The sequence below is a fragment of the Chamaea fasciata genome, unplaced genomic scaffold (assembly GCF_029207755.1).
Source record: "Chamaea fasciata isolate MVZ Bird 193981 ecotype frontalis unplaced genomic scaffold, bChaFas1.0.hap1 SCAF_4, whole genome shotgun sequence".
Classification (NCBI taxonomy): Eukaryota; Metazoa; Chordata; class Aves; order Passeriformes; family Sylviidae; genus Chamaea; species Chamaea fasciata.
Genome location: NW_027094089.1, coordinates 22897084 through 22924846, shown reverse-complemented (window position 1 = coordinate 22924846; position 27763 = coordinate 22897084). Strand labels below are relative to the sequence as shown.

Sequence of the window (27763 nt, the reverse complement as noted above, 5' to 3'; positions counted from 1 at the left end):
CTATTATGCTTGTCCTTGCAGTATTTGCAGAATAGTCCATCACTCTATCTTGACTATGTCAATGAGTTAAAGTTTTTATGTGAAATCAGAGGCACATTAAAGAGGGATAGAAAAAATTTCCTATTACCATCAATATTTTTAGCAGAACTTCCAAAACAAAGAAATGTAATTGATGTAATTTTGATGTCACTGAACCTAACTGTCTGTTTTCCTCAGTGACTTTTGAAACCAGCAGACAATTCCCAGAAAAATTGTTTGGAATGAGGAGGAAGGATAGTTCTCAATGAGGTATCTATCATTCTAAAAGGCAGCAAACTTAGGAAAACAAAGATAAATCAGTGTCCCCTTAGAGGAAAAGGTAACCACGTTAACTTAGCTATACCACTAGGCATCAGAAGATCCCCTTGGAAGCAAAATATAAGGAAATGGTTAATAACAAAGAAAAATGAGGGCTTCGTGGTTTGGAAATACAGAAATAGTAGATGCCATCAGATCAATGAGATTAGTCCTTACACAGTGGCAGTCCAGATCTGGAAGAATCTCCTGGAACATTTTTTCCGCACCATGAGTGACTCTAAAGACTCTGAGTGCCCAAGATTAAACATCACAAAAGAATGCAGGAGAGAAAACAGTGAACCACAAAATCTACTGTGCTACAAAAATTAAACCAAAAAAAGGCCTTTCATTGGTCCTGCCACCACGAACAGTCCCTTCAGGCCATAGGAATGGCAACTGGTTTCCACTAAAAGGTTTCCAGTAATTAATGTTCCTAAGTGCAAACATGGGATATTCCCAATAAACAGAACACACAGGCACCTAGAATTCCTGCAGTCTTCCTGGGACATTTCAGAAAGCCTCAAACAGGAGGCTTTCTGACAGGACTTTTACTGTACTGTGCACCTGCAATAAAGCATGTTTTGGTGAAGATCTGGTGTTACTGTCTCACAGTGGGAGCAGCAGAACTCTCCACCAAGAGTAGAGCTATCAGATATTAGGAAACTTTCAAAAGACAGAGCAAATTCTAAAGAGATGGATGTGAAAATATTCCTGCTTTAAAAAAGTACAAAGAGGACAGGCCTCAGGTAACCTACCATAATCTAGGATTTAACACACAGTGTGAGCAGACATGGTGAGCAAGCATCTTTCCAGTAGAGTTAGTAATCCGTCTCCGACAAGCAGATTATTTTCCTAACAGCAGAATTCTCCTTGTCCTGTTATTAATGTCTTTCCAAAACTGCACATGTAGCACATGCAAGCCTTACTGACCTCTGTCCTCCTCTGTGCTCTTTGGAAGATCATTTCTTATTATGAATTAATATAAATGAATGTAAATTATAGTATAATTCCCACTTTAAATGTAGTTGCAACTTACTTAGACACATACGATTTCAATTCCATATTTTTTGGTAAAAAATACTCCTCCTTCCCTGATACTTACAGATTTTGTAATAGCCTTCTATCTCCACTTTTTTAAGTTACCCAAGGCAAGCTCTTTCAGTGTCTTCTCAGAAGTCAGGAACTCCTACTCATATTGGAAGTCTTCACTTAGTCACTCAGCATAGCTGACCAGAGCTGCACACAAGACTAAACAAGCCTTGTCAGTCCTCTACACAAATTCTTTTCCTGCCTCTCCCAAAAATCATTTGCCTAATCTGCACTCAAATTATATGCACTTTTCACATGCACATGTTATGTTAGTGACTCATTGTCTCCCTGGCACAAAGCAAAAAAAAACCAAAAAAAGAAAAAAAAACCAAAACAAACCAAAACCAAAACCAAAAAACCACAAACAAACAAAACAAAACCAAAAACAAAAACAAAACAAAACAAAAAACCACAAAAACTTTCTCGGCTTAAGTATATGACTTTGTTATTAAAATTTGGTTGAGTTCTATCACTCCAACACACAAACTCTTCTCCTCCTTCCTGTACAATCACTTGATTCTCCCCAAGATGAGAACCATTCAGTTTAGAACACCTTCAGATAGCATCAATATAGGCCCAGCTCTTGAACCAGATTCCTGACCCAGGTAGTGGATCAGACAGCATCAGTCCCATGATCAATGCCTGCAGAACACTGCGAGTAAACTCAGTAATTCCCTTCCTGCTAAAGTGATGTAGCTTTAACCATCTCCCTGTCTACCCTGCACTCTTTCTGATAGGTCACATCTCCCAAATCCTGTCACTTAAAATTCAGCAAAGGACATCACATGAAATACTCTGTTAAAACCTAGACAAATAGAGTAAATTGTATTACCTTTGCCATAAATGCCAGACAAAGTTTGTAAAACAGGTATTAATTTATTCAGACATGATCCTTCTTTAGTGAAACCTATATTAGATGTAGCTACATATATGTACTGTTTTCTTATTAAAACAGTTTTTCCAAAATTGTTCTTAGAGTTACATAATGTTGTGCAAAATAAGCATGTAGCTGCCCTGGTGATTTTTTGGCTTTAGGAAAATATATTTGCTGATTGCCCTTATAAGTATCTGTAGCTGTATTTGTTATTATCTATATAACAGATAGTACTGATATCTTCCATTAAAAGTTTAATAGAAAGCAAATGATTTCAGACTTACAGCAATACAGTAATCTTTTCAGTACTGTAGCCCTGACATTTTAGGGAAATCCTGATTTCACCTCAGATTGCAGCTTAAACCTTACTTCTGACACAGATATGGTACTTTCTGTTCTTTTACTATCATATTTATTTACCCCCCCATTGATTCATACTGAGAAGATTGCTTACTGAAAACTCAACTGTTTTTTATCTAGAAGTTAGAGATCACCAGTATATACCAGGACCCTCTTTCCTGTATTACCCAGGACTTCACTCCCCTTCTGCCTTCTTTCACTCCTTTTCATTAAACCCCTTGTTTTATTTTTGGGGGGGTTTTTCCTAGATCTAGATCACTGAAGTTTATGGCCATACGCCCCTTCTTCTTTTAATTTTTGTGCACAGAAAGTATGCAGCACTACAGAACTTTAATACCCTGTCAGACCTGGACAATCCTATTTTTATGATAGTATCAGCCACAAAGAGCTGAATAATTAAAGGCTAATTGACAAAAATATAGTTCAGCCTATTAGAAATAGAAAATTCCTTCAGATATTAAACATCCATGAAAGTCTGGGTCAGAAGGAGACATGCATGGCATTGATAGTGAAGCCTACATATATGTAAATTCAGGAACTCTATGAGTATGAAAAACAAAACCAAAATACATTTGCCTTTTTAATTCAGTCAAAGATTACTGAAAAAAATAACTATATAATTTTATCATCAGGTTTTCATGAAAATCTTGGGAGTAATTAAATAAAAGAATAAAACCTATTCATCCTTCACAGCAGTGCAATGTAACCAAAACAAATACTGTTTAAAATTCCACTAGGTCTCTGATAATGTGCAAAACAAGAATACTGCTAATATCTTTTCTTGGGAAGCCTGGATAAACCACATACACCCTGTAAAAAAAGCACTCACAGTGAAGGACAAAAAACATCTTACAATCTCTCTGTTACAGTGCATACTCTTTAGCAGGCCTGTGGAGTCAGAAAAACTGAAATTATGGTAAGTGCAGAACTTACTTTCATATACTTTTTACTACATGTATGCATTAGCACTAAAACTGCTGTTGATGGGACTGTAAAACTTTATTTCTAACAGTTTTCAAATTAATCTGGCTTTCCTCTTTTGAGGGCATGAGGAAACTTTTTAATTTTTTTAGGTCCTTCATCATCTGAACTGGATTGTATATGATTTACTGATTATGGCATTCAAAATTAAGGAAAGCAACTTCTTTTAAGTCCAAATTGATAAACCAGTTGTGTACCCAGAGGAATTCTGCAGTCAAATGTCAGTGTGACACTAACCAAGAAATGGAAAGGGGTCACACCTTCTAACTAGATTTTTAAAATACAATTCTAATATCTTATTTTTATTCAGCAGAATTTTTTAACTAAAAAGATAAGGGAATTTATCTGTGTATCTTCAGTATAGTTGGATGGGGAGTGTAGTGTAGTATGTGTTTAGCAAACTGATAGAATTTTTTACCTTATAAAGTCAGTTTCTTTAAACTCTATATGTATCTTTTAATAATTATTTTATTAATAAATCAAACTGATAATTTCAAGATTAGTGATTTTACAGATAAATGTTGAAAAGTAAGAAATCTGGATTACTTTTCAGGCCATCTTTGCTCTTGAAAATAATTTAGAACTCCTGAGGTAGCCTGGATACATTTATCACGGTACCTATGTCCAAACAATCATCCTCCCTGGATGCAGTACTACTTAAAAAGTATTTACTTGAAGCTGTCAATCCTGTTTCAAAGGAAAAAAGTTGCCTTGTGATATTTAGAGGTGAAAAAGGTTGCCTATTGCAGGTGTCACTTGAAAAATGGTAATGTGAAATAGATTGAAAAAAGAATGTGGTTCTCACTTAAAAATGCTTCACAAAGTTCTGAGTGTTCTGGTTGAATTTGTCTCTGCTTTACACTATGATTGAATTACTCCTGAATCCTAAGGGAAGTGTATACATAAGAGATAATTTTTGGTTTTAAAATATAAACTAGGTAATTTTACTTTGTTTTTTTCTGTTGTAATCTCACTGTTAGAATAAAGTACTGAAGGTCAAAACATTACATTTGTTTACACCAATAATTAGAGTCACTTGACTTACTTTAGATTTACATATGGATAAACATGATCTGAATAAGGACTACCAAAGTAGCATTTTGCTGTGCTGTTGACTGCTGATTTCCAGCTGACACAGGGATTGTTTAACTTGTACTAGAGGAGGCCAAAAATGTATGGAATCTTTATATTTGCCCTGGCGCAAGATCCCGGTGCTCCTCTGGGTTTTTCAGTCCAGAGCAGAAACAAACAGTTCCAAGAAAAAGGAAAAAAGCCAGTCTAGGAAGTTTCTTTGCCTCAGCTAGCTAGGCTAACTAAAAGGAAAAAAAAAAAATCTCTCTGGCTGCTGTCCATGCATCCGACGAACACACATAGTCCCGAGGAAAAAGAAAAAATGCAGAAGAGTGAACACTGTTTTTCAAAACAAACTGCACGCTTCTTCTTTCCCTGCTCCACTCTCAGAACCAGTCTTAAAGGTACAGAACACACAGCACACACAGAACAGACAGTGCGGGAGACAAGCATCATAGTCACCCTAGGACAAAAATCCTACATTAAAATTTGCACAGCAAGCACATAGTCACTATTCTGGCATGATTCAAGTGTCTAGCTGCTTACACAAACAGGTTTGTTTAGAAAAAAATATGGATGAGTTGATCACTGAATTTCTGTTGTTGTCAAATACAGCTTGAAAATATGCAAAAATTTACAGTTTCACTATTTTGATTAAATCTTTTCAAATTTCCAGGTTGTTTTCCCTCAATCCAAATATGAATGACAATTCAAAGCAATGCAACCATGAATTTATTCCTTTAGTCTGTTTTCTTGACAATGCTATATAAAACTATAGGGAAGGAAGTGTTTTGATCTCGCATCACAGGCAACCCAAAAGCTTCACCAAGGAAGGAAATGACATTTTTTGCTCTTTGTTTTGATGGCACAGATGGAAAATTTATATTACAGCAATATGAGAAGGGTAAAAAAAAAGAAAAAAAAATAGGAGGCAAGAAAAATAGGTAACAAAAAAAACTTGAGTGAGGAGCTCTCTAGGAATGTTTGATTTGTGGCAGGCAGTTTTACACCAGAAAACAAACTTGTGAAAAAAAAAATATTCTTACCAAAAAAAATCCCCAAAAAACAAAAACAAAACAACAACAAAAAACCAACAACCAACAACAAACAACAACAACAACAACAACAAAACAGTCAATGAACCTTTCGAACATGAGATTGGGTATAATCTGGTTTTAGTCCATACAGAAAGAGATGTAGGGAAGAAAGTTAGGCCTGCAGAATCCAGAAATGAAGACCAATGAAATCCAAATGAGGACCAAAATATAAAATTCACTATTTCACTTCTGAACATCACCACAGAGGAAACTTTGGACCAAAACGCTAGGATATAACATCAGATGAAAAAATACCAGAATTACACTAATAGCTTCAGACAGGTGATACTGAAGCTTATTAACACAAAGGAAAATGTTGCATTTTCCTTTGATTTCAAGCCAGTACAGGCTGCATTGATTCCTGGTGTAGAGAAATATCCCTAAACATGTCCATTTTTTTGCAGCGATACTGGTAATTCTCAGATATACTCTAAGAAGAAAAAACTTTACAGATACGTGAATTCAGTAATAAATATTCTGATGGAAATAAGGCCAGCCAAGGAACTTGATTGATCTATTTGGATTTAGTCTTTGTTTAAAGAAAAAATAAATCCTACAGATACTGTACAAAAATACATTATATTACAGACAATTATATGTTGGTTATAAAATGGGCTGAATGACTAAACATATTCAGAAGGAACCATCTCCCAGGAACTCTGTGTGAAGGGACTTCTACCTGCCTGCAAAAATCACTAAGATCACTGGACTTCTGATGCAGAAGACCAGCAGATCTTGCACAACTGGGAACTCAGCAGACTTTTGAAACTGATTTGTGCAAAATACAGCTCTCAGGGGTAAGATGAATAAATTGTTCAGGATACTACTGGTTTTGTTAAACATTCACATGTTTTCTGTTTGTCAAGCTTAACTGGAGCATATGAAGTAGATAATTATGCTACTTTCCAAACTTCTAGAAAACTAGTATCTGCCCCAATTAAATCCAAAAACACTTTTTTTACTCACTGTTTAAGAAAGTAGGAAAAGCATAGTAATGGTAAAGCCAGACAAGCAGCAGATAGATTACCTGCAGCACTCAAGGACAGCTCTGCTCTGTGTATGCACAGTTCTCCCTATTGGCACCGAGGGACAAGCTGCACTCAGAGCCTCACAAATACCCGCATCCAAGTTATCCTCTAGGGTCCTGAAGCTACCTTCAGAGCCTCATCACATGGCTAAGGAAAACCATTGGCAAGCCAGGACTCCTACTACATCCACCAGACCATTCACCCTAAAATCAGGCAGCCTATTTAAATATATATATATAAATTTAAAATATTTCAGCCTATTTTAAAGATGTTGAATGCATTACAGCCTTCTCTACCGCTGTACTTTGCAACTTTGACAAAAAATACATTTCCAGACACCTCTGAAATAAAGGACAATACCCTTCATGTGATCTTCATTTGTTAAGGTTTTTCATATTTGTGGGGAATAGGGAGGAGGGAGGAGGAGGGAAAGCTAATATAGGAAAATGTGTTAGGTATGTAAATTAGGCAAAGATAAATCATATGCATAAAAACAAAAGTAAATGTGACGATGATACAGAACATATCATGTGATATTGTTAACATCTCCAGAGAGCATAATGCAGATAACACGAGGATATTTAAAGATGCACTTTTAAATTTTTACTTACAGGAGTAGTTTTAGTGTTTATCAGTAAATCATCTACACCTGAATCAACATGCTAGGATTAAGGACCTGCTGGGAATTCAAAAGGAGCACCTGCCTTTGGCCACATCCCTCTATGTAAAAGGTGAAGTACACAGAAAATAAAAATGGAAAAATTTCACAGAAACATACAAAAACAAAGCCACACCTATGTTTCAGCACTGAAATTGTGAACAATGGTCTCTCTAACTTGCAATATCCTCACTGGATGATATTGAAAAGTCATAAAAATGAATTTATTGTACATTTAAAAATGGGATAAGAAAGAAATTTGCCAAATTCAGTCCATAATTATAGGCGAAATGATTTAATAATTTTATGGAGTTTATATTTTCAAACAATGAAATGGGGATCAGAGGATCTTATGCATTTTGTATTTGCAGCTATGGCTGGGTGTTCCTTTCACTTCTGCTGATGAATCTCTAACAGCTTTTCTTCCCATTAGTCACTTGTTTGGCTAAGATTTAGAGAAGGGTCACAACCTTTACAATACCACAATTCCTCTCGAAACTCCATAGGACATTTGCATTTTGATTCTGAAGGTGAGTCATAGGGACACCTGTTTTCTTATCTTTGGAGAAGAAAAACTTCCAGAAATCATGTCTCCAGGCTCTCACTTACTTCTCTTCGAAAAAGGCTCTCAAAGCATCAATTTATGTACAGCCTTTGATCTTCTCCATCTCTTAGTAATTTTTAAACTATTTTCAAAATCCTTTTGTCAATGCCTTTTATATCTTCAAGTATTTATTCCCCAGCAGTCCTGTTTCTATGATTTCTGTGGTCTTATCTTATTCTCCTTTGGATCACAGTCTTTAATTCAATATTCCACACCTAAGTTTCCAGAGATTCAAGTATATTCCTGACATGATGTGAGTTTTTTATCAAATCTCTTTTCATCATCCTGTAAGAAAAGTTGTTCAGCTCAAATTTATGCAATAGCTGACAAGAATTAACAGTATGGTCCTCTCCAAGCTGACCACTGCTGCATTTCTGCTTCCTGCTGCTCTTCTCTCCATTACAGCCAAGCAGCTGTCCTATGCTCCACAATAAAAATATTCTGTTCAATTGCTGATCTACCCAATGGCCCAATCTTACATGAATGCTCAGCAGACTCACCTTACCTTTCAATCTAGCCTGTGCTCAGGAAAAGGTTGGCAGTGCGATCTTGAATAACAAAAAAATGGATTTTTTTTTTCTCCATACAATTTAGCATCTGGAGCAAAAAAGCTGGTATATTCTGCCCCATTGGTCATGGCCTGTAACTTCTCTGAGGCAGCAGCAAAACTGAAGGAGACACTGCTGAATTTCCTCTTCTCCTTCACACAAATTGTCTAAACAGCAGGTTCAAGTGCCTGTAATAGTGCAAATAACAGACTTCGAAAGTAACTAAATTTGCATGATTAAAGTTGGGAAAGCAGCCACCGTTTCTCTGCCTCTTAGGCAAGGCCACAGGCAGGCACTGAGCAAACAAAACAGCAGTACCTCAATTCCCTGTGCTCACAGTAGGGAGCACAGTAGGACACATGACAGACAAGAAGCTAAGAGAAGTGGACAAAGCAGAGACTTTATTGCTGTTTTCAAATGTCTAATGGAAGTGTGTCATACTCATCTCAGAGATGCACGCAGAGAGTGAGAGGCAAAGGAGTGGAAAAGGGCACTGGTAACAATGCAAAAAAAATCCCAATTAGTTTACTTTTGTTGTTGTTGGAGTTCTAAGGGTTGTTTTGGTTTGTTTTGTTTTTTGGGGATTTTTTTGGTAGGCTCCCCCCCCCCCCCCCTTTTATTTTTCTTTGAACAATAATGGAAATCAAATGCTGGTACAATTTAGAGCCCATCAGATTCTCTACCCTTGCTCCCTCCCTACCTAAATGACGCTGGAAGGTTACGGTTTGTAGCAGGAGAGGCTCCTCCATTAGAGGTCCCTGTTGTGCCAGCACCCGGGAAAAGCACCCGGTTAGAAACAAGCAGGTGATATTTGTACAGAGAGAGCGCTGCGTGAGAGGGCTCCCTTCTGTGCATGGCTGAAGGTGAGGCTCATCTGACCGCAGGGCAGGCGTATGATGGAAGAGGGGACACACAGTTCGCTTACCTCTCATTTCCAAGGTAGCAGATTCCAAATACTGGATAAAATGGGGAAAAGTGAGGTTAGCAGAAGAGAGGAAAGTCTTGGAAAGAGACGGGAGAGTAAGATAGGAAAGAAGAAATGTTCTTTGTGAAAGAAACTTTTAGTATACCAGCAAGGCTTCAGAGTATGGGGTTTGTGTACACTCTCTGACTCTTAGCAGATGGAAAATTGAACCTGGTTTTCTGCTGTGATTGCCAGAGGCACAGGTGGATGCATCCTCACCTTCTCCTTTCTTTTGTTTATGGATTTATATCACAGGCTAACCAGTTACTTTAAAGCCAGAAGGCTCTGTGACCAGCCTGCAACTAGCTGCTAAAGAAAAGGGATCATGGATAGTCAAAGTTTTTTAAAGGCATAAAGGATAGGGGCACAGAAAAGATGTCAGGCATTAAACAAATACTAAGCAGAAGGACTTAGGAAATTTTTCCTGAAACATTCTTCTTAAAGATGTTTGGATTAAACTGTGTTTTCATTTTTAAACTTTTTTGTCTTTGATTAAAACTGTTTTTGAAGTTACTTTGTGTTTTGAAAGGCTTATGATATGGGAGCATTCTCTTTGTAGTTTTTATTTAGGACACATCATTGTCTTTTTTTTTTTTTTTTTTTTTTTTTTTTTTAAGGCTTCCCCTTCCCCCTTCTTGATTTAGAATATAAAATAATTGCAATAAAGCATACATGACGACTATAAAATTAAAATTTCAGCCCACGAGAGATGACTCTCAAAGTATTAGATGTAGTTCTAATAAACAAGGCTAATTACCACAGGAAACACTAGGAAAGGATACAGAAGCAGAGTGGTGATATGTTACTGGCAACTGAGAATTTAATTTGAGCCTTAACTTTCTTTTTCAGATGTGTTCAAATTTAGCCTCACTTGTGACAGGTAACACAAAATACATAAAATTCTTGGGAGCACATAAAACACACAAAGGTATAAATCTGCATTCATTAAAGCTCACCCTTTTCTAAAGTTTTCTAGGGTTTTTTTGACTAATTGAACTTGACCATGAAAATCTGGAGATTTGAAGCAAATATCTTTTAAAAGCCAAAGAAGCATGACCCCTCTAATAGGAACTGGGGAATAGCTAACAAATGTAGGTCTGATCTTCCACTTCTTAAAATGAAAAGATGGAAGAGCTGTTGTAAAGAAATCATCTGACATTTAACAGAGACTTTATTGCTCTCATCCAAAACCTTTTATTTAAAGTTTAAGGAGGATACCTTGAAGGGTGAAGGCTCTTTATTACCCACTTCCCACAGAAAGCCTAAGATACCTGAGCTAGGTGATACCTGAAGAGACACAGATGTCAGCTGCAAGTCCTCTCTGCCCCATTAAGGTGGTGCAGAAGGCCAAACAGCTCAGAACACGACCTTGCCTGCAGCTTGGATGCTTTTTAGGAAATACAAGTTTCTGTTTTGCTCCTCTGCACTAAAAGCGGGTGAGACTTCAAGAGCTGATGCATATTTAATACATGCAAGGGCAGGAAAGGAGATAGCTACATTTGTGTATGAAAGCATGGGATGTCCCTGTCTCCCTCCCGCAGGGATTACACAACTCCTGGTGAGGTATTTGCATGGGGTTTTTGCACACCTTTTTGCTTTCCAGGCGGAGGCAGGGAGGGACACGTTGAAGAGAAGGGAAGTCAGGAGTGTCTTGCTAAAGCTGTCCCTGTTGCTTTGCCACTTCCTGATGGTATCAGCAGCTGGGGGGAATGCCGAAGGGGAAGCCAGACCAGCTGATAATAGCCTAGCCATTCACATGAGGGTACATAGGGTGAAAACTGAAGCAATTTCTTCCTTGAGAAAGTTTCCCTTCCTCTCTGACGTCCCAGTGTGTGCTTCCCGCAGCTCAGGCTCCCTCCCTTCTCTCCCCGGAGCAGCTGCTGCCATCGCCGCCTCTGCGGTCTCAGGCCTGCACCGGCTCCATCCAGCCCCTGTCCCTCCGGGACAGCCCGAGCCCGGGCAGAGAGGCATAGAGTCAGGGCTCGGTAAGCGGATGGTGCGGGAAGGCAGGGCACAGGCACAGCCATTCCTGAAGGGCACGGAGAAGGGGGGCTGAGGGAGCAAAACATCACCAGGGCAGACCCTCCCCAGTTGCCAGAGGTCCTTTCCCCACACAAACTGCTCGTGCACAGCTCCCGGTAGCCTTGCCCTGCTCCTCCACCCTCCCTCTCACCCCAATCTCTTCTGATTTCCTCTCATACGCAGCTTCTAGCGACTTCACAGCCAGCGAGTCTGCTTGCCTGCCAGTGTCTGAGCGCTGGCGTGCCTTACCGAGATGGCCACCAGGTCCTCCCCACATCCCCCTTGCCTCAGAATAGTAGTTGGTTGCTGCAAACTCAGCCATCACGGCCACACTCACATCACCTGCAATTTAGCTCATTAAATCGTCCAACCACGCTACCGCTGGTGATGAGCGGTGGCCCTCAGAGAGGCAGAGCTGTGGGGTGTGAGCGGCAATGGTGCTGCGGCACACACTGTGAGCCCCCTCAACCCCTGTTTCACGGGACTGTGCCTGCATTCCTCAGGGCTCTTCACCTCATAGTGAACTCTCTGCCTTCCTTCCACAGGGTTTCCCTGTGGAAAGTTTAGCAAAAGCCTGGTGCTCCCATTTGGCCTGTCTAGAGTGTTTTATGCTGCGGCAGTTTTCAACTCGTCCTGAGCTCCTGCTGCTGATCGCAGGCCGACAGAACACGGGAGTGCTGACGTGAGCAGAACCCACGCAGCATGCAGGGCAAAAAGCCTCGTTCAAAAGCCACCTAATCTGAGCCCCCGTGTGGGTGAGCTCGGCAGCAAAAGGGGCAGGGAGGAGCCTGAGACACGGCAGTGGGCACTGGGGGTCAGCGCAGGGACAGGCATGGAAGGGGGTGCAGGTGAATCCCTTGTCGAACATGACAGCTAATGCCTGAATATGAGCTTTGTGTTAAAATAAAAATTGCTTGATATTTCAGCACTCCTCAAGTCACAAGAAGGAGAGACTTTTGGTTTTTTGCATGAAAGATTTTTCTTGTACAGCAAATGGTTTGCATCAGCTTCACCTGTCCCCAGGAAGAACTGTGATTTATTACAGTACATACACTCCAGCAGAAAATCGGGATCTTAACACACACTTGATTGTGATGCCCTGGACTGTGCTGGGGTTTCCTTCGTGACAAAAATGTGCCCTTCACAAGACATAGCCAGGAGCAAGGACACTGCCAGTATTCTTTGACTTCTTTCTTGAATTTGTCAGTCCTGCCTGTCTCTAGTATAGAAAAATATAAACAGAAGAAACAGATTTCTGCACTCCTTGTTCAGCCAAGTATAAATATATTAATAATAGGCAATGGTCATAAGATTATAGATATTGAATAACAACAATTTAAAAGAGCCATAACACTGAGTTGAGGAGCTTCCAGGGAATCCTGCATGTCAGTAGTCCCCAAACAGCATCTGGAAAGCCATATTGTTCCCGTAAGCATGACACTGCATGTAGACGCAAGGAAATGCTGTTAATTTGCTCATGACCAAACTTCTGTCAGAAACACTAAATCTGCCTTCAAATGAGAATGTGATGGAAATGCAGCAGCAAGTTTTTGAGGAAGTGTAGCTCTGTCTGCAGACACAAAGATAACACAGACTGACCCTACCCTGAAATGTTGGTTCTCGTAGTGCGCTGCAGCAATTGCAGGCAGAAGCTTCTGCCAGTGCTCAGGAATATCAAGTTTATTCTGAAAATCAGGTAATTTCCAAAGTGATGCTGTAATGGGATCACTGCCATGGCAAGATGGCACTTCAGCCAAGAACTCTGACACTGGGGAGTGGCACGGCATTGTGGAGCAGGACTGCTGGCTCTTTGCCTTGCCCTGTAATGAAGTTTATGTACTCAAAACGTTACCCCAGAAGCAGCATGAAATCAGGTAGTCTGAAACTTTCAGTACAAGTATGCACAAGAGATTATTGAAAAATATGTTATTTCTGCTCCCATGCCAGGTCTGCCCCCATGTCATCGAAAACCAGGAAATAAACTCTCCGACCAACTTGTTGAAGAAAAACATTATTTGCAACACTGGCTGCATGGGGAATTCTCCTCTTCTCTGTTCAGTAACCTAACAGACCAGATTGTATTCCTGAAGCTAATACACATTCATCATATTTCCTGAATACATGTATATATGCCAATTGTTTCAGTTTACTTATTTGGATGTGGTTGCAGATCTTCTGACGAAACTTTTCTCCTTGAGAGTGTCAGGTCATAATGAACTTCTCTTATCATTCTTACCTCTGACACAGAATCCTTGTTCTCAAGACTAAGATATCAGATAGCACATATTAATCACTGATAGAAATAAACAAGGAAGCATTAGCTGGCACAGGACTTATTAGTCACAGATGTAGGGAGTTAACACAAAGCCACATTAATCTCTGGTATTTGTACTAGGCACTGTATGGTACAAAACTAAGCATTAACCATGAATACAGGGATCATACAATAATGTGCTAAAGTTAAAAGAATTTTCCAACATCTTCCCTCACTGCTGCATAGACTACTTTTTACAGAAGTATAACCTGTTCAGTAGCAAAAAACCAGGCAAAAGCCCTGTGAGAGAGAGGAGGAAAAGGCAGGAAGCAAAGTTTCAGCGAAAAATGCTGCAAATGTTGACTTTCTCTTGCTCAGTGCTCCACATATTTGCGTGTCTTGTATATAACAGAGCAACACTATTCTGACTCTAGGAAGGAGATTTTCAAACTGCTTTAATGATATTAATGTACTTTTCCAAAGGTGTTCTCCCACGTACTACCCCCCAGCCTTGTCTCCCCCTATATACACATGGTTTAAAGATTAGCTGCCCCAGCCTGTCATCTTTACCTTTTTCTTCTCCCACCCTCCCTCATGACTAACTGTTATGCAGTCTCTCCTTACTTGGGGTCATATAATACACTTACAGTTAGTAAAATGAAGCAGGTTAAAAACAATGTCAAAAGATAAAGGTGTTTTGGTGGTTTTTTGGTTTTTGGGGGGTTGTTGTTGTTGTTGTTTTGGGGGTTTTTATGTGTGGGGCGTTTGTTTTGGTGTGTTTGGTTTTGGTTTGGTTTTGTTTTTTGTATCATGTCCCTTCAGTTTACAGCAACTTGAACAATAGTGTTGACACAGCTGTGGAAGTGACAAAATCCTAACTAGGATATTCTTTGTGACCATTGAATTGGAAAGCAAGAGATGTTCAGATGGAAGTGCCTGGCTTTTCAAACCATTTTGGGGCAAAGAACATCAGTAGACAAAAAAAAAGTATCTTAAAAAGATGAGCTAGCATTACACAGAGACTCATAAAATCACAGAATCATTAGGGTTGGAAGGGAACTCTGGAGACTCCAGTCCAACCCTGCTGATGAGGTTACACAAGAACATGTCCAGATGGGTTTTGAGTATCTCCAGAGAGGGAGACTCCATGACTGTTTTGGAGGTGTTCAGTGCTCTGCCACCCTCAATTGAAAGAAGTTCCTACTCACACTGAGGTTGAACTTCTTGTGTTTTAGTTTATGGACATTGCTCCTTGTCCTGTCTCTGGTTACCACTGGAAAGAGCCTGTCACCATTTGCTGGGCACCCACCTCTGAGATATTTTTATACGTTAACAATATCTCTTCTTAGTCTTTTCTTCTCCAGACTAAATACACCCAGCTCCCACAGTCTCTCCTCATAAGAGGGATGCTCCAGATCCTAAATCATCATTCTGATCTTTGCTGAGCCCTCTCCATTATATACTTTTCTTTCTTGTACTGTGTAGCCCAGAACTGGACACAGCACTCCAGATGTGGCCTCACTGTAGCCAAGTAGAGGGGGAGGATTACCTCCCGTGGCCTGATGACCACACTCCTGAATGGACATGGGTTCTGATTCTTTTTCTTTCCTTTCTTCTTTCCTTAATTTTTGAGAAACTTAATTCCTAAGTAGCCACTTTTCCCAAAGTTATGTGGAAACATCTTAATAAATGCTCTGATAAAAAATTATTTTTACGGCTGCAGTCATAACATTTCCACATAGGAGCAGTAACACTGCTAGTGTGCTGGAATTTAGATGCTGGGTTTGGTCTATACAGAGAATATAAAGGCATGTGCATACATGAGAAGGCATTATCATTATTAGTATCCTTGCCTGAATATGAACTACTGATTTCGTTGCTGCTGCTGGTTCTGTGAAAAGTGAAAAAGGCAAAATAACTTCACACTGCTTTCAGGCATGCAGGTCCTGTTCCATAAAATATTAATTTATTCAGATTCTTCCTTCACCTACAAATAGCTAATTTCCCTATATAACTCAAAATCTTCACAGAAATAAGCAGAAACAACCCCAGAGAGATTTCAGGAAGCTATTGCATGTGCAAATGTAAAATGAGGCACATGGTGGATATTGCAGATGGGCAAGTTTCACAGAAATTTCACAGCGTAAACTTATTTTTATTGTGTTTGTTGCAATTTATATTCTCATCAGTTTTCTGTCAGTTAGGGATGCACTTATTTGTGTGTATTGGATGAAAGAGAAGACAACAGGAACTGCCCAGCATTCAGAGCTATGAAGATAAGCTAGTTCTTTGATCACTGCATGATTTGTCTAGAGCTGATACTGCAAGCAAACCCTTCCAGAGGTGTTTACCCACACAAAATGACTGTATGCTACAGTTAGCATCTTAAAACAGTCATGAGGGCTGCCTCACTTACAACAGCAAGTCACAAATTCTAATCTGCCATAGTATTAATAATAAATGAATTATCAACTGTGATGATTGTTTCTTTTAACAAATAGATACTATTTTATAAATAAAATAGTGTTTACCTGAATGGATAGCATAAAAAACTGCATTTCTTCCACTATGTTGTATTACAAAAAAATCAGTTATCATTGGCATGCAGCAGTGTTTCTAACTCAAATCAGCTCCATCAGCACCCTAATAAACTTCTGAAGTAGCTAAGCTATAAGTTTGTGTGAAATTAAGCTAGAAATATCGAGCACTTTCTATGCTTTACTTTAACACCCCAAAATATTTCAAAAAATACTAAGAATTTTGTGCAGAAGGAAAAAGGTAGACCATAAGGAAGATTCAGATAACTTTTAATTAAGCTCAAAGACCCACAGCTTTTCTTCTGCAATCTCCTCCCCATGCTCTGCTCCAGCAAACTGACTGAGCTTTATTTTGTAGAGGGTTCCGTCTTTGTGGTTTTAATGTACTTTCAGCACAAACACAAGTTTAGAATTTCTTGTGAAGCTTATTTACTCAGTATTGGCTTTTCTATCCTACATCATCCTTCAAAGTCGAACACACAGGCAGAGGGACAGAAGAAATGTATGATCATAGGTGTTTTTTAAAAATATCTCCACATAACAGAAGTTTTAAAAAAAACGGCCAGCAGAACGTCAAGATCCCACTGCAAATTGTGAGGCAGCAAAGTAACATGCTAGCTAATGCCTGAGAGTGGGCCATGTATGCAGGGCTCTCAGTGTTAGCCGGGCACAGGACCTGTAGCCAGTCCACCCTTTTTGCCTGTAATTACCACATGTTTCATTAGGAGCTATTCTGTAAAGGCTCAGGCTTGTATGCACTGAGGCAGCCTCACAGGGCTATGCAATATGGGTTAAATGCAATACTTTTGGGTATCACATGGTGTTCACTGCTGATGGAGGCAGCCAACCAGTCTGAACACACTTTAGTTCCCTTTTCCTCCAGCATTTCTTGCCTAATATCCTGTGGAGAGCAGTTACTGTTCATGATAATGAAACCCACAAGTGTATCTTGTGAGAAGCAAGAAATAACCTCTGTAAGAAGCAGAACTCCACTTTAGCAAATAGACCGGGCCGTTAAGTTGATACACCCCTGGACTGTCGCATTGAGGGAGCCAGTTTTTCTGCTTGTATCAAAATACTGGAGAGCTTTGGGATACTAAGGTAAACTGTTGTACACATTTGTCTTAAAAATAAGTGCGGAAAGTTCCAGAAGAAATAGAATCAGTACAAGATATTGAATATACCTTAATTGACTGAAAATCTAGTTTTAGATTTTACTTAGTATAGGAGCTGAAAATATGCTATGCTGAAAAAATGGACTTTTCTCTCTCAGAGTTTTGTGGTTCTCTGAAATTTTACTAAAAGTGGTCATAATTTAAGTTACCTTTGCATTTGGAATGATAGCTAAATGGTATCACTCGAAGGCAATTATTTTTTTAGCTATCCCCTTTGCATTACTTGCTGTTTGTTAAATTATTGGTAGGGTATCAATTAATATACCATACTCTGGACTGAGATGTCAGTGTATGTATTTTGTTTGTAGTTGTTCATGGAAAGTATTTTCCTTTCTATGTATGAGTCAAAATGCTACTCAATGTCTTAAAATGGCACAAAATTTCTTTAAAATCATATGGGATCCTGAAATGCTCAGAATAATGGTAGGAACTTTGCAGTGACAGGAATTCAAATTTTTCTTCCTTGAGACTTGGAGCAGTCACTTTAGTGGTATAACCAGACAAATAAGACATTCATAAGACAGTGACTGTCTACACTGTATATAAATAGGGTTCTGAGTGAAAAGAAATCTATTTCATTTCTGGGCAGATCATGAGAAAATTTACATTAATCTGGAAGAAATAATTGATAAAGGGTATTGGAAGGCACATGAGAAACATAATTTTTAGAAGAAAGTTATTAAGTATCATGAAATCTTTTGTTTAAGTAAAACCATGTTGCAAAAATGCAGTAATTTTTCAGAAATGGATATGAACTAGTCTCTTTATATCAGATACAAATTCTTGACGGCAAAATTGCAGCCACCAGACTTCTGTTGTTGAAGACCAAGTTGCCAGTGGTTGATAGTTCTTATTTTCACTTAAACAGGTGCCAAAAAATCCATTAAGAGAGAAACTTTGTCATAAGCCTATTAGGCCATAGAAGGAAGATGTGATCATGGATCATGCCTCCATTAATAGTATGACTTCATGCATAGTCTTTGACAGAAATAATTTGGGAATCAGATGGGATATAATTTGGTTGTTCTGGTCAAGCCCTATGCCCTGACTTGTCCTAGTCTCAAACTCATCTGGAACTGTCCTTTTATTTTTCTGCAGTATAAGTAGCTGGTTTTAGGATTAGATAGAAGGTGAGTAAAGGTGGCAGGAGAGAGATAAGAAAGGTGTAGAGGAATACACAATGGAAAATACACAGAAAATACACTGTGACCAGGCCGGAACTGCCTTGTCTAATTTTGACAACCATATGGCTGGCCTCATGTGTGTACTGTTTTTTTCTTGCTGGTGTTAGAGGGATGTTGGAAATTTTGCTCTCAGGGTAACATAGGGGCTATCAGCCTCTCACTGCGGAATCTCTGAGATTTCTCTTTATCCTTTCCATCCTAGAGATCTGCCTTTCATAAAAAACCCAGAAAGAGGTATAGCCTGTCTCCTTATTCTTTAGTATTATCTGATGAGGGCATATTTCTCTTTTATACCAACCATTGTATTAGCAAGCCTCGTATGAGCAAACAGTGTGTCTCTGTCTTCTTCGCATGCTTCTGCTACACATATTCATAGGTGCAGAACATTGCAACATCTCAACTTTACTTTCCAAATGCTGCATTTACTCTTAGAGGGAGTCTTGAAATATTAATTACAACTAGACTCAAGGGGAAGAAAAGTAATTTGGAAATCTTTTCTGGAAATAACAAAGTTGCACAATTATAATTCTGAGGTGTTTGGAAAGTAGTCAAGCAATAATTTATCACAAATTCATAATGGCACTACCATGTAAATAAAAAGCTAGACTGCCTCAAATCTACTAACTTCAGTAGAAGTTATATCAGACTTATATAAAGTTTCAAAATAATTTTCAGATCTGTATTTTTCTATAATTCTCTGTGTAATTTTCCTTGTCATTTTTGTCCATTTTCTTATTCCTTAAATCCTGCCCATAGGTTAGAGCTCAATTCCCTTAGTGGTTATCAACTTCCATGGTTATTTCACTATCACAGAGTTCATGAGTAAGCATAGTTTTCTTCTTAAAGGGATGGTTTTATATTCTTTATTTTATTACTCTCTAGCAAACTCATCAAGATCTGATTTTGAGTTTTTAAAGGGTATATTTAAACCTTATCACTTGGGAATAGAAATGTAAAAGTTACAGTTGAGAATAGAAAAGATGGGAGGTTTGTCCTTTATAAATCAGATCTGCATGAATTTTGAATGAATTCTTTGTACAGTCGAAAGTTACATATTTTTCATTTGCCTAATTAATGATTGTATGCACACCCATCTGCTCTTCCATTCACTGATCCAATGTTGCTGTTTGAAGAAAGAGTGACCTCAAGGGGAAGTTGAAGTGAAATAATCTTTTGGCTTCAGCAAGACAGGAAAGTAAATAATAAAGTTATATTTATGCCAAGGCAAAACAAAAACAAAAACAAAAACAAAAACAAAAACAAACCGAAAAACAAGCCAAACCCCCCCCCCCTAAAAAAAACAACCCTCCCACAAACAACCCAATACACACACACACCCCCCCCGCAACCCAGAAACAACAACAACCAGAAAACCAACCAAATGAACAAACAAACCAACCAACCCTTTTTGTTCAGGCTGCCAGTTCTGCCAGTTGAGACTGAAATATCCATACTAAGCTCAGGAAGAATACAACTGAATTTTTTTTATGTACTTTTGTGTTCTCATTTCAGCTTACTTCTGTACAGAAATGTGCAGCCATATTGTAAATGATGAAGAATTACACTTGTTAACATTGAGGTGTAACTAAGATGTAGTTGTGGAACAATTCTGAACAAGGGTAACTTGGTACCTCTGTGAATCTCTGCTGGAGGCAGTGGAAGGCTGTGAAAGCTCTGTGTATAAAAATGTATCTATGGCACGGGAGCTAAAATCTAGGTATTGATCTAGATTCAAGCAAACACATCTGAATAATGCAACCATCTTGCATCAAAGGAAATCTTACTGCACTTCTTGTGTGCTGCTTGCAGTTCAGATCAAAAGTTGAAAAGCCAAAGTATTTTGCGCCGGGTTTTCAATAGAGATCAAAGAGAAAGTTCAGAAAATAACCCAAATAGCTTTTGCATGAGACTCCTCTTTTGCACAGACACTTTGCACTTTAGAGGGGAAGGGTAGGGGGAACTTAACCTCTTTTCAGAATCTTTTCAAGTTCCCATTTCATGATTTACAACCTATGTGTGTGATAATGAAGTAGGTAACTGCTGTTGCTTCTGGGAAGTGAAGCACAGAAGCTGTGGTGATTGCTCTATGAGCAGGGCCACAAACAAAAGATTTTCTTTTTCCCCCAGTTCCCCTCTGTCTCCCTGACCAGTCAGGCTCAGCATTAGAATCTGCATGGCTCCCGATGTAACACAGCTGATGAAGGCAGAAACTGGTGATGTACATTAAACAGAAGCAGAAAGATTACACGGAGTTTCATACTCTGTTTTGATTCTTTTTATTACCCTTACCAAGTAAATCAAAGAGGCTTTATTGTTAATTGTAAACTCTTCCACATGTCCAGATGCCTTTTCCTCTTGCTGAGCTTATAAATATGCAGGACTAAGACAAGGTTTGTTCAGTGTTAGGAAGAACTCTATATTAAAAAATTCATTGATGCCCCTAACATGGCAGTAATGAATAGTTCAGTGCATTTGAAAACATGTATGAATGTCATTCATGTAATCTTGTTATTGCAAGTGTAGAAAACCTCTCAGAAACCATATATCATAATAATAAAATTTTCTTCAAATTCACATTCCCAGCTTCCTAAAAGTGTCTATGCTTTATGGCTCTTGCTTGTAAAAGTTCTTGCCATTTGGACAGTACATTTTCTTATATTTCAAATAGAAAAAGTAGCAAAGAAATCAGTTTATTGCTATGACTTTCAAAAGAAATGAATTTCTGAGTTGGTCAATCAGCTGGTCAAATCCTAACTTAAAAGCTCTGAAGATTTCAGACATAAGCCATAATTACAGTATCACTGGTGGTCTAAATTTTGTTGCAGACCTTAGAAAAAAATCATGAATTAGGACAGAATCAAAAGAGATCAGAGACAAAAGGCTTTTGTATTCTCCCTGGCACTGCAATTGGCTTAACTAAGTGGGTAAAACCAGTGCCTTGTGAGGTATTGTGGGACAAATCTTGAATGATTAGTGATCCATATACATACCTCTGCAATGTAATTGTGTGTATGTGAGTGTGTATGCATCAAACAGCAGTAGGTGGCTTAACCCTGATAATCTCCATAGTAAATGTGTACTTCCTCTCTTCTCTATATGCGCAAAAATACCCAGCAATGTGGTCTCTGGGCTTAAGTTTCATTATGTCTATCTTGTTTTGGCTGCATTTAATGTAAGTAATTTGTAACTCAACACAATCAGTTTGGAAAGACTGAATTTCTTGGCAATGCCAAAAGACTGGGATAGTTATCTTTAAGCTGCAGAAGTCTATATATATAACTACTCTAACATAACAGGCCATTTATGTAATGCGATACAATCAAAAGGAAGGCAAAAGGAGCAAGAAGTCCCCTTGAGAAGCTCTTTTTGAAGTAAAAAAGAAAATCACTGAGCACTTGCTGAACAACTGTAAGTTAAGACACAGCTTGTTCTTAAACCTCTATTTTTTTTCAAACACCTATTTATTATGTTTTGTAGCAATAGTCCTTTGTTTACAAACAGATGATTCAGAACTCTGCCTAGTTACAACACTTCTGCTTTATACCATAAGTTTTACAAAGGATTGCACACAAGAAATCCAGGTCCTACTTGCAAATTGTATGTTTCAGTGTATCTGCCATAGCTGCACCCCTGCTGCCACTGTCATTTGGGAAGAGGACTTCTTGCTCCAGAGGGCTCCAGGAACCCGAAGGTGGCCCCTGCCCAGTGCAGATCCCTGCCTTTTTCTCCCATCCTGCTCTGTGATGTGTTTTATTTTTCCTGAATTCAAATGCATTAAACTTTTTGGTTCAGTTCCTAATTCAGACTGGTCCTGAAAGTTACTGAATTGGGCTGACTAATTAAAACATCTATTTTTGAATGAAGCTGGGTTTTATTCTCTTGGAATTACTCAACCTCTTTTTTTTTACAAGAAAGTTAGTAACTTTGACAATATCTGGGAGTATTGATTGTCATTTCTTTCAATTTTACTTAACATATTTTCATTTGCTACCCACACATGCACAGTCTTATTCAGATACAAAATGGAGAAGAGAAACAAGGACAAAGTGAGGGTGGGGGAGCAGAAAATTAAAAAATTGCAGAGAAAGGAAAGAAAAACTGACACAAACATACACCAACAAGAAGAATTTGTTTTTGCAGAGGAACTTGCAGTTCTCCAAAGAGTTAGCAGGAATAACATGAATCTGGTACATTTCCCCAGGCTCCAGTAAAATCTATGCTTCTCATCACAGGACAATCAAATTTTTAGATATGTTGATTTTAAAGTCATATGTATTACTTACATTTATTATGTGTTCAGTTCACAGTTCCAGAAGTAAACAGAAATTATAATATATCCAAAAGAACCTGAAGTGCCTGACAGGTAGCATCTGAATAAAAATTTTAAAATATTGAATAAATGCTGTAAGGATACAACAAAATGCTTAGCTCCTCTTAACCCTACAGGAAGATGAGCTATATCCTCTCCTCAGTCTATCAGCAGTACTAAAGCCTCAGACCAGGAAACTCCTTACAGTATTTGTGAACATTGCAACAGAACTTTCCCATTGCTGCCCTTTTATTTTTTTCTTTATGTTTACAGAGACCAGAGACACATGTGAAGTTACTCATGGAGAAATTTGAGAGATGTAACAGAGATACAGAGGATGCTTCAAGCAGCTTACCTCTGAAAATTCCAAGTCAAGATATCCCCCCAGGAATACAGACAAGGAAAGCAGCACTCGAGAAATTGGCAAGTCAAGGATATGCTGCGTGTTCTTCAGGACCCAGTACCCTTCACAAACCTGGTCAGCCTAAGCCTCCTTCAGCAGTCAAGCCTTCAAGTGATGTTAAAACAGAGAAAGATCCAAACTCACCTCATTTGAACCCAGTGGCACAAAGGTTTGGTGTTCAGCTTCAGCCCACTAACAGAGGAAAAGATGAAAAAACTGGATGCACTAAATTCTCTATCAAAACCAATGACCTGTCAAAAGAGGACCCAAAGCCTTTGAACCCAAAACCTGCATGGAACAAGTTCCCTGCTCCTCCTGATAAAGTAAAAAATCCTCTGGGACCAAAACCACATTTTAATTTCGCATCACGGGAGAATGAGGCAAAACCAGAATTTTCAAGAGTAGCTGCAGTTAAGGAAAAATTATGGTCTGCAACACAAGAAAATGAGCCCAAGCCTTCTGTTTCTAAATCACCTCTTGCACAGAAATGTTCTCTAAACAAGGTATCTCAGAATGAAGACACTTCTAATAAAAGTGGTTTTCTGCAGAGACAGTCAGGACCTAGAACAAATACACAGAGACTCCAAGAAGCAAAGGAAATGGGTGAAAGTAGTAACTCTGCTGCAGAAGGTGCAGGCAGTCATTTTCCTAAAATCGCTCTGAAGCCTACTAGCCACAGGTCCAGCTTATCAAAAGGAACCACCAAAACTGTGGCCGAAAACACAGAAGAAAAGGGAATGAGTGCTGCTAGGAACGTCTTCCTCAACAAAATCATCCAGGAAGAAGCAGGGTCTTCTCATAAATTCCATAAGATGAATATGACATTTGCTGCAGGAAGAACATCAGGTGAACCCCAAGAGAAAGACAGTGGGGACAGGAGTTCTGGAATGCCCAAGCGGATAATCTTACCCACAGTGTCTGAGCTGGACCAGCCCCCACAAAAGCCCAGGAGACCCTCCACTGTGCACCTGGAAGTGTTCCAGAGAAGCTGCCAAAAAAGGAGTAAGTCCGCTCTGTTCTTATTTCCTTAGGTATTAGCTTTTGATGCATTTAGAACCAGGTTAATTTCAGATGGAATCTCTTCTTCTGTTCAGAAATAGCATTTCACTTGTGCATCAGAAAACCCCTTAAAGCTGTAACTTAGGCTTCTGTCTCTTCCATACAGGACAGAAATTAAAATTATATTCTCTATCCCTCAGCTATAAAATTCAGGATGAATGTTTATGTATTGGGTTCACTTGTTTCTCAAAACTACTTAGTTGCAGCTATATAACTTGCGTCAGGGAGTATTTTCTCAGGAGACATTTAAGTCCTAATTTAATTAAACATATCAAACTTAAGATTCTTCATTTTTAAGTGTAGTTAGGGAGAAAGGGGAATGCCCAATGGTGTGATTCAGAGCTCTAAAGTTGCTGACAGTGGATGCTCTAACTCCACAGTGTGCACGTGTGGTACATCAAGCACAAATAATAAGTTGGTTGATACATAATTTGTCCTTGTACCTTCTGTGTCTGGAATACAGCATGGCTTGTGTTTCAGCAGTTCTGAATACACATAAGGCTGGTCTTCCTGAGGCAGAAGAGGTTCAGAGAGGCTATTGCAGCATGAAAAAGCTCAGAGCTGATTTCTCTCAAGAGAAAAAAACCTCACTGAAATCACATGCAGCTAATATGTTGTGTTACTATTAATTTCACTCAAAGATTAGGACTGTATCAGTGATAAAAAAAATGTACTTTCTTGTCAGCAGCTGTATACTGGTTTTCCTCTGTTACCCTACAGTTAAGGAAATGTTCTCACAAATTGAAGATCAGGGCAAGATCCTCAAATGATGCAAATTTGTGTATGTCTTTAAAACAAATATGCCCATATACAATCTCAATACAGAAAGACAGCATTTTCAGCCAACTGCACCAGTAAATGTTTTCGTTATATAAAAAGAGTACAAGCTTGGCTAATTAAAAGTTTGAGAAGTCCTGACAAAGGCTGGAAATACAGAAAATGACAATATATTTAAAATACATTTTTAAAATTTATTTTAGTAATTAACAGAGGAATTTTTATTGTGTTGTTCTGCTCATTGTTTATTCAGATTTTTTTTCTGGTTCCCATTCAGTTATAGACACAAAGCATTTTTTTAATCCTCTCTTTAAAACTGATCATAAGAAATATTTATCCTGTGCATTTTAAATTAACACTGTGAGCAGGGTTCTAAGAATAATATCAGAATTTTTGTTAGAAGGAGGGTGTCCAGTTGTCACTAACTGGGGGTAAGAGCAGCCACCACCTGGAAAGTCATGGGAACATGAGCCAAAGATGGAGCTGCCCAGCATGGTGGCACAGGTGGTTTTCCAATTATGTTGCAAAACTCACACACAACCAAGTAGAAATGAAGGATTAGACATGGTCTTCTCTATCTCAAAGTCATAGGGGCAGGTCAAGAGTGAAATATTTAGAAATCACATCCATGAGAAGCTGTCCACAGTGTCTCTGAACTTCAGCCTTCCCCCGCTGAGCTCGCATATAGACCTTGATATTCTGTTTAGCTTTAATTAATGTGTCCCATTTCTTTGTGGTCAGAACTCTACACGGAATATTTCTGGTGGACATACAAGTTGTTCTAGATTGAATCCTGAAAAAAAATCCTTTTCAGCTCAACAGTTATTCATTGTTGATGGGTTTCTTGGAACATAAATAGCAAAATCTACCTGCTTTGGAAGGGCAGTTAAACGGAACTTTATTTTTTTTTTCTTAACTGTCATTTCAAGAATCAAAGTCACGTCAGGAAGATGCAAGCTTCACAGCACAGATTCTTCCTGTTCATTACTGTGTTCTGCTGAACAGAAGCTTTCCATAGTTGCTTAATTTGCTGCTGTGATTCAGGTGCTGAAAATAAAGAAGACTAAGAAAATGAAAATAATTTTTCCATGCAACAAAGCTTACTGAGATCTAACTTTTGGAGCTTTTGGTAACAGGGCAAAAGTTAGGCTTTGAGTTGTCCTTTGAGAAGAGAAAACCTCAACACATAGTGGTTTTTACACTTGTGTTAGGGGCATGTGCCTGCACTATAGAAAACCTTGTATCGCCTGATTTAAAACAGAAGTTTAAATTCTGCTTTCTCAGAAGTATCAATTCACACCTTTTTCTTTGGTTGGTATCCTTTCCCATGAAACCTGTTCTACTGGTTTTTGAACATAAGTGTTCACTGGGCATGAAATGACCAGTGACTACTTATTAAATGTTAGAGGCTGAAGGACTTAGCTTTGACACAGCAGTCTTGGTTGAGTGTGGGAGAAGGATTTAAATCATACACCGTGCCTGCATGAATACTAAGGGATGTTAGTTTGATTTTGGCCTTGATGTGGATTACAAATTCTCACCTAGTCCTGAAAAGGTTTTCATGATAAAACTGTAGATACAAATGTCTTTTTCAGGAAAGTCTGACTATTGAAGTGCTATTTTCCAGTGAAGGCAGGCTTTAGGAAATTCTTGTCTAGGCTTGCAAATGCATGGCAGTAAATTCCTGTCTTATGTCCCATTACAGCAATTTTCCCTGAGAGATCATATTTACCTCAGCTAAGAATCAATGAGATGCACATGCCTTCTCTGTTCAGAACAACAATACAAACTATACTGTTTTATAATAAACACCCAAGGTCTTACAAAAAAAAAGAAGATAAACAAAGTCATTTTGCTGACAGCTTTCCATGGGAGGCCACAACTGTAATGTTGCTTCCTGAGGAGAACCGCACTGAGCACAGTGGGATCATGCAGGCACAGGTGGCCACACACACAAAGTCATCCAGGGGCTGAGCCCCCAGTGCTCTACACACCTCTGCACAATTCCTGAACAACGAACACTAGGGCTTCAGTTTTTCAATGAATAAAAAGTGGGCACATGCTGTCAGTCTGCTTCAGTCAGGAAAAAAATCCTTAGAATTTTTAAGAGCCTCTGCAACAAAGAATATTAAGGCTGTGGAGGAAATCCTATGACTCTGGAGTTTTTGAAGCATTACCTTCAAAGGTCAAGGATTTGTCACATAATTCTGCTAAAATATGTGGACAAAACTGTACATCAAACTACCAGTATGGCTTACAACACTGAAAAAGATAAATCACTGCAATTTAAAAATTAATTCAACCATCCTGAGAGAAATATGAATGAGAGACTTATTTATCTGTCTTAGTTAGTTAGTTAGTTAGTTAGTTAGTTAGTTAGTTAGTTAATCTGCCTAAGAAAACAGATAAACCAACATTGTGTTTCCTTGCAGG

General features: G+C 38.7%; 1 protein-coding gene across 3 annotated transcripts in view; it reads left to right on the top strand.

Moving 5' to 3' along the window:
- The first annotated feature begins 3488 nt into the window (after nt 1-3488).
- FYB1 (FYN binding protein 1) overlaps nt 3489-27763 on the top strand; it is a 56324-nt gene continuing 32049 nt past the window's right edge. The window contains exons 1-2 of one of the 3 annotated variants that reach the window (XM_066181084.1): nt 3489-3575; nt 23365-24496. In XM_066181084.1, coding sequence (XP_066037181.1) covers nt 3573-3575; nt 23365-24496 — 1135 coding nt within the window. In that variant the 5' untranslated portion in view covers nt 3489-3572. Of the gene's footprint in view, nt 3576-17419; nt 17525-23364; nt 24497-27763 lie in introns of those variants that run through there. The other 2 variants (XM_066181087.1, XM_066181085.1) reach the window with 2 other exon arrangements.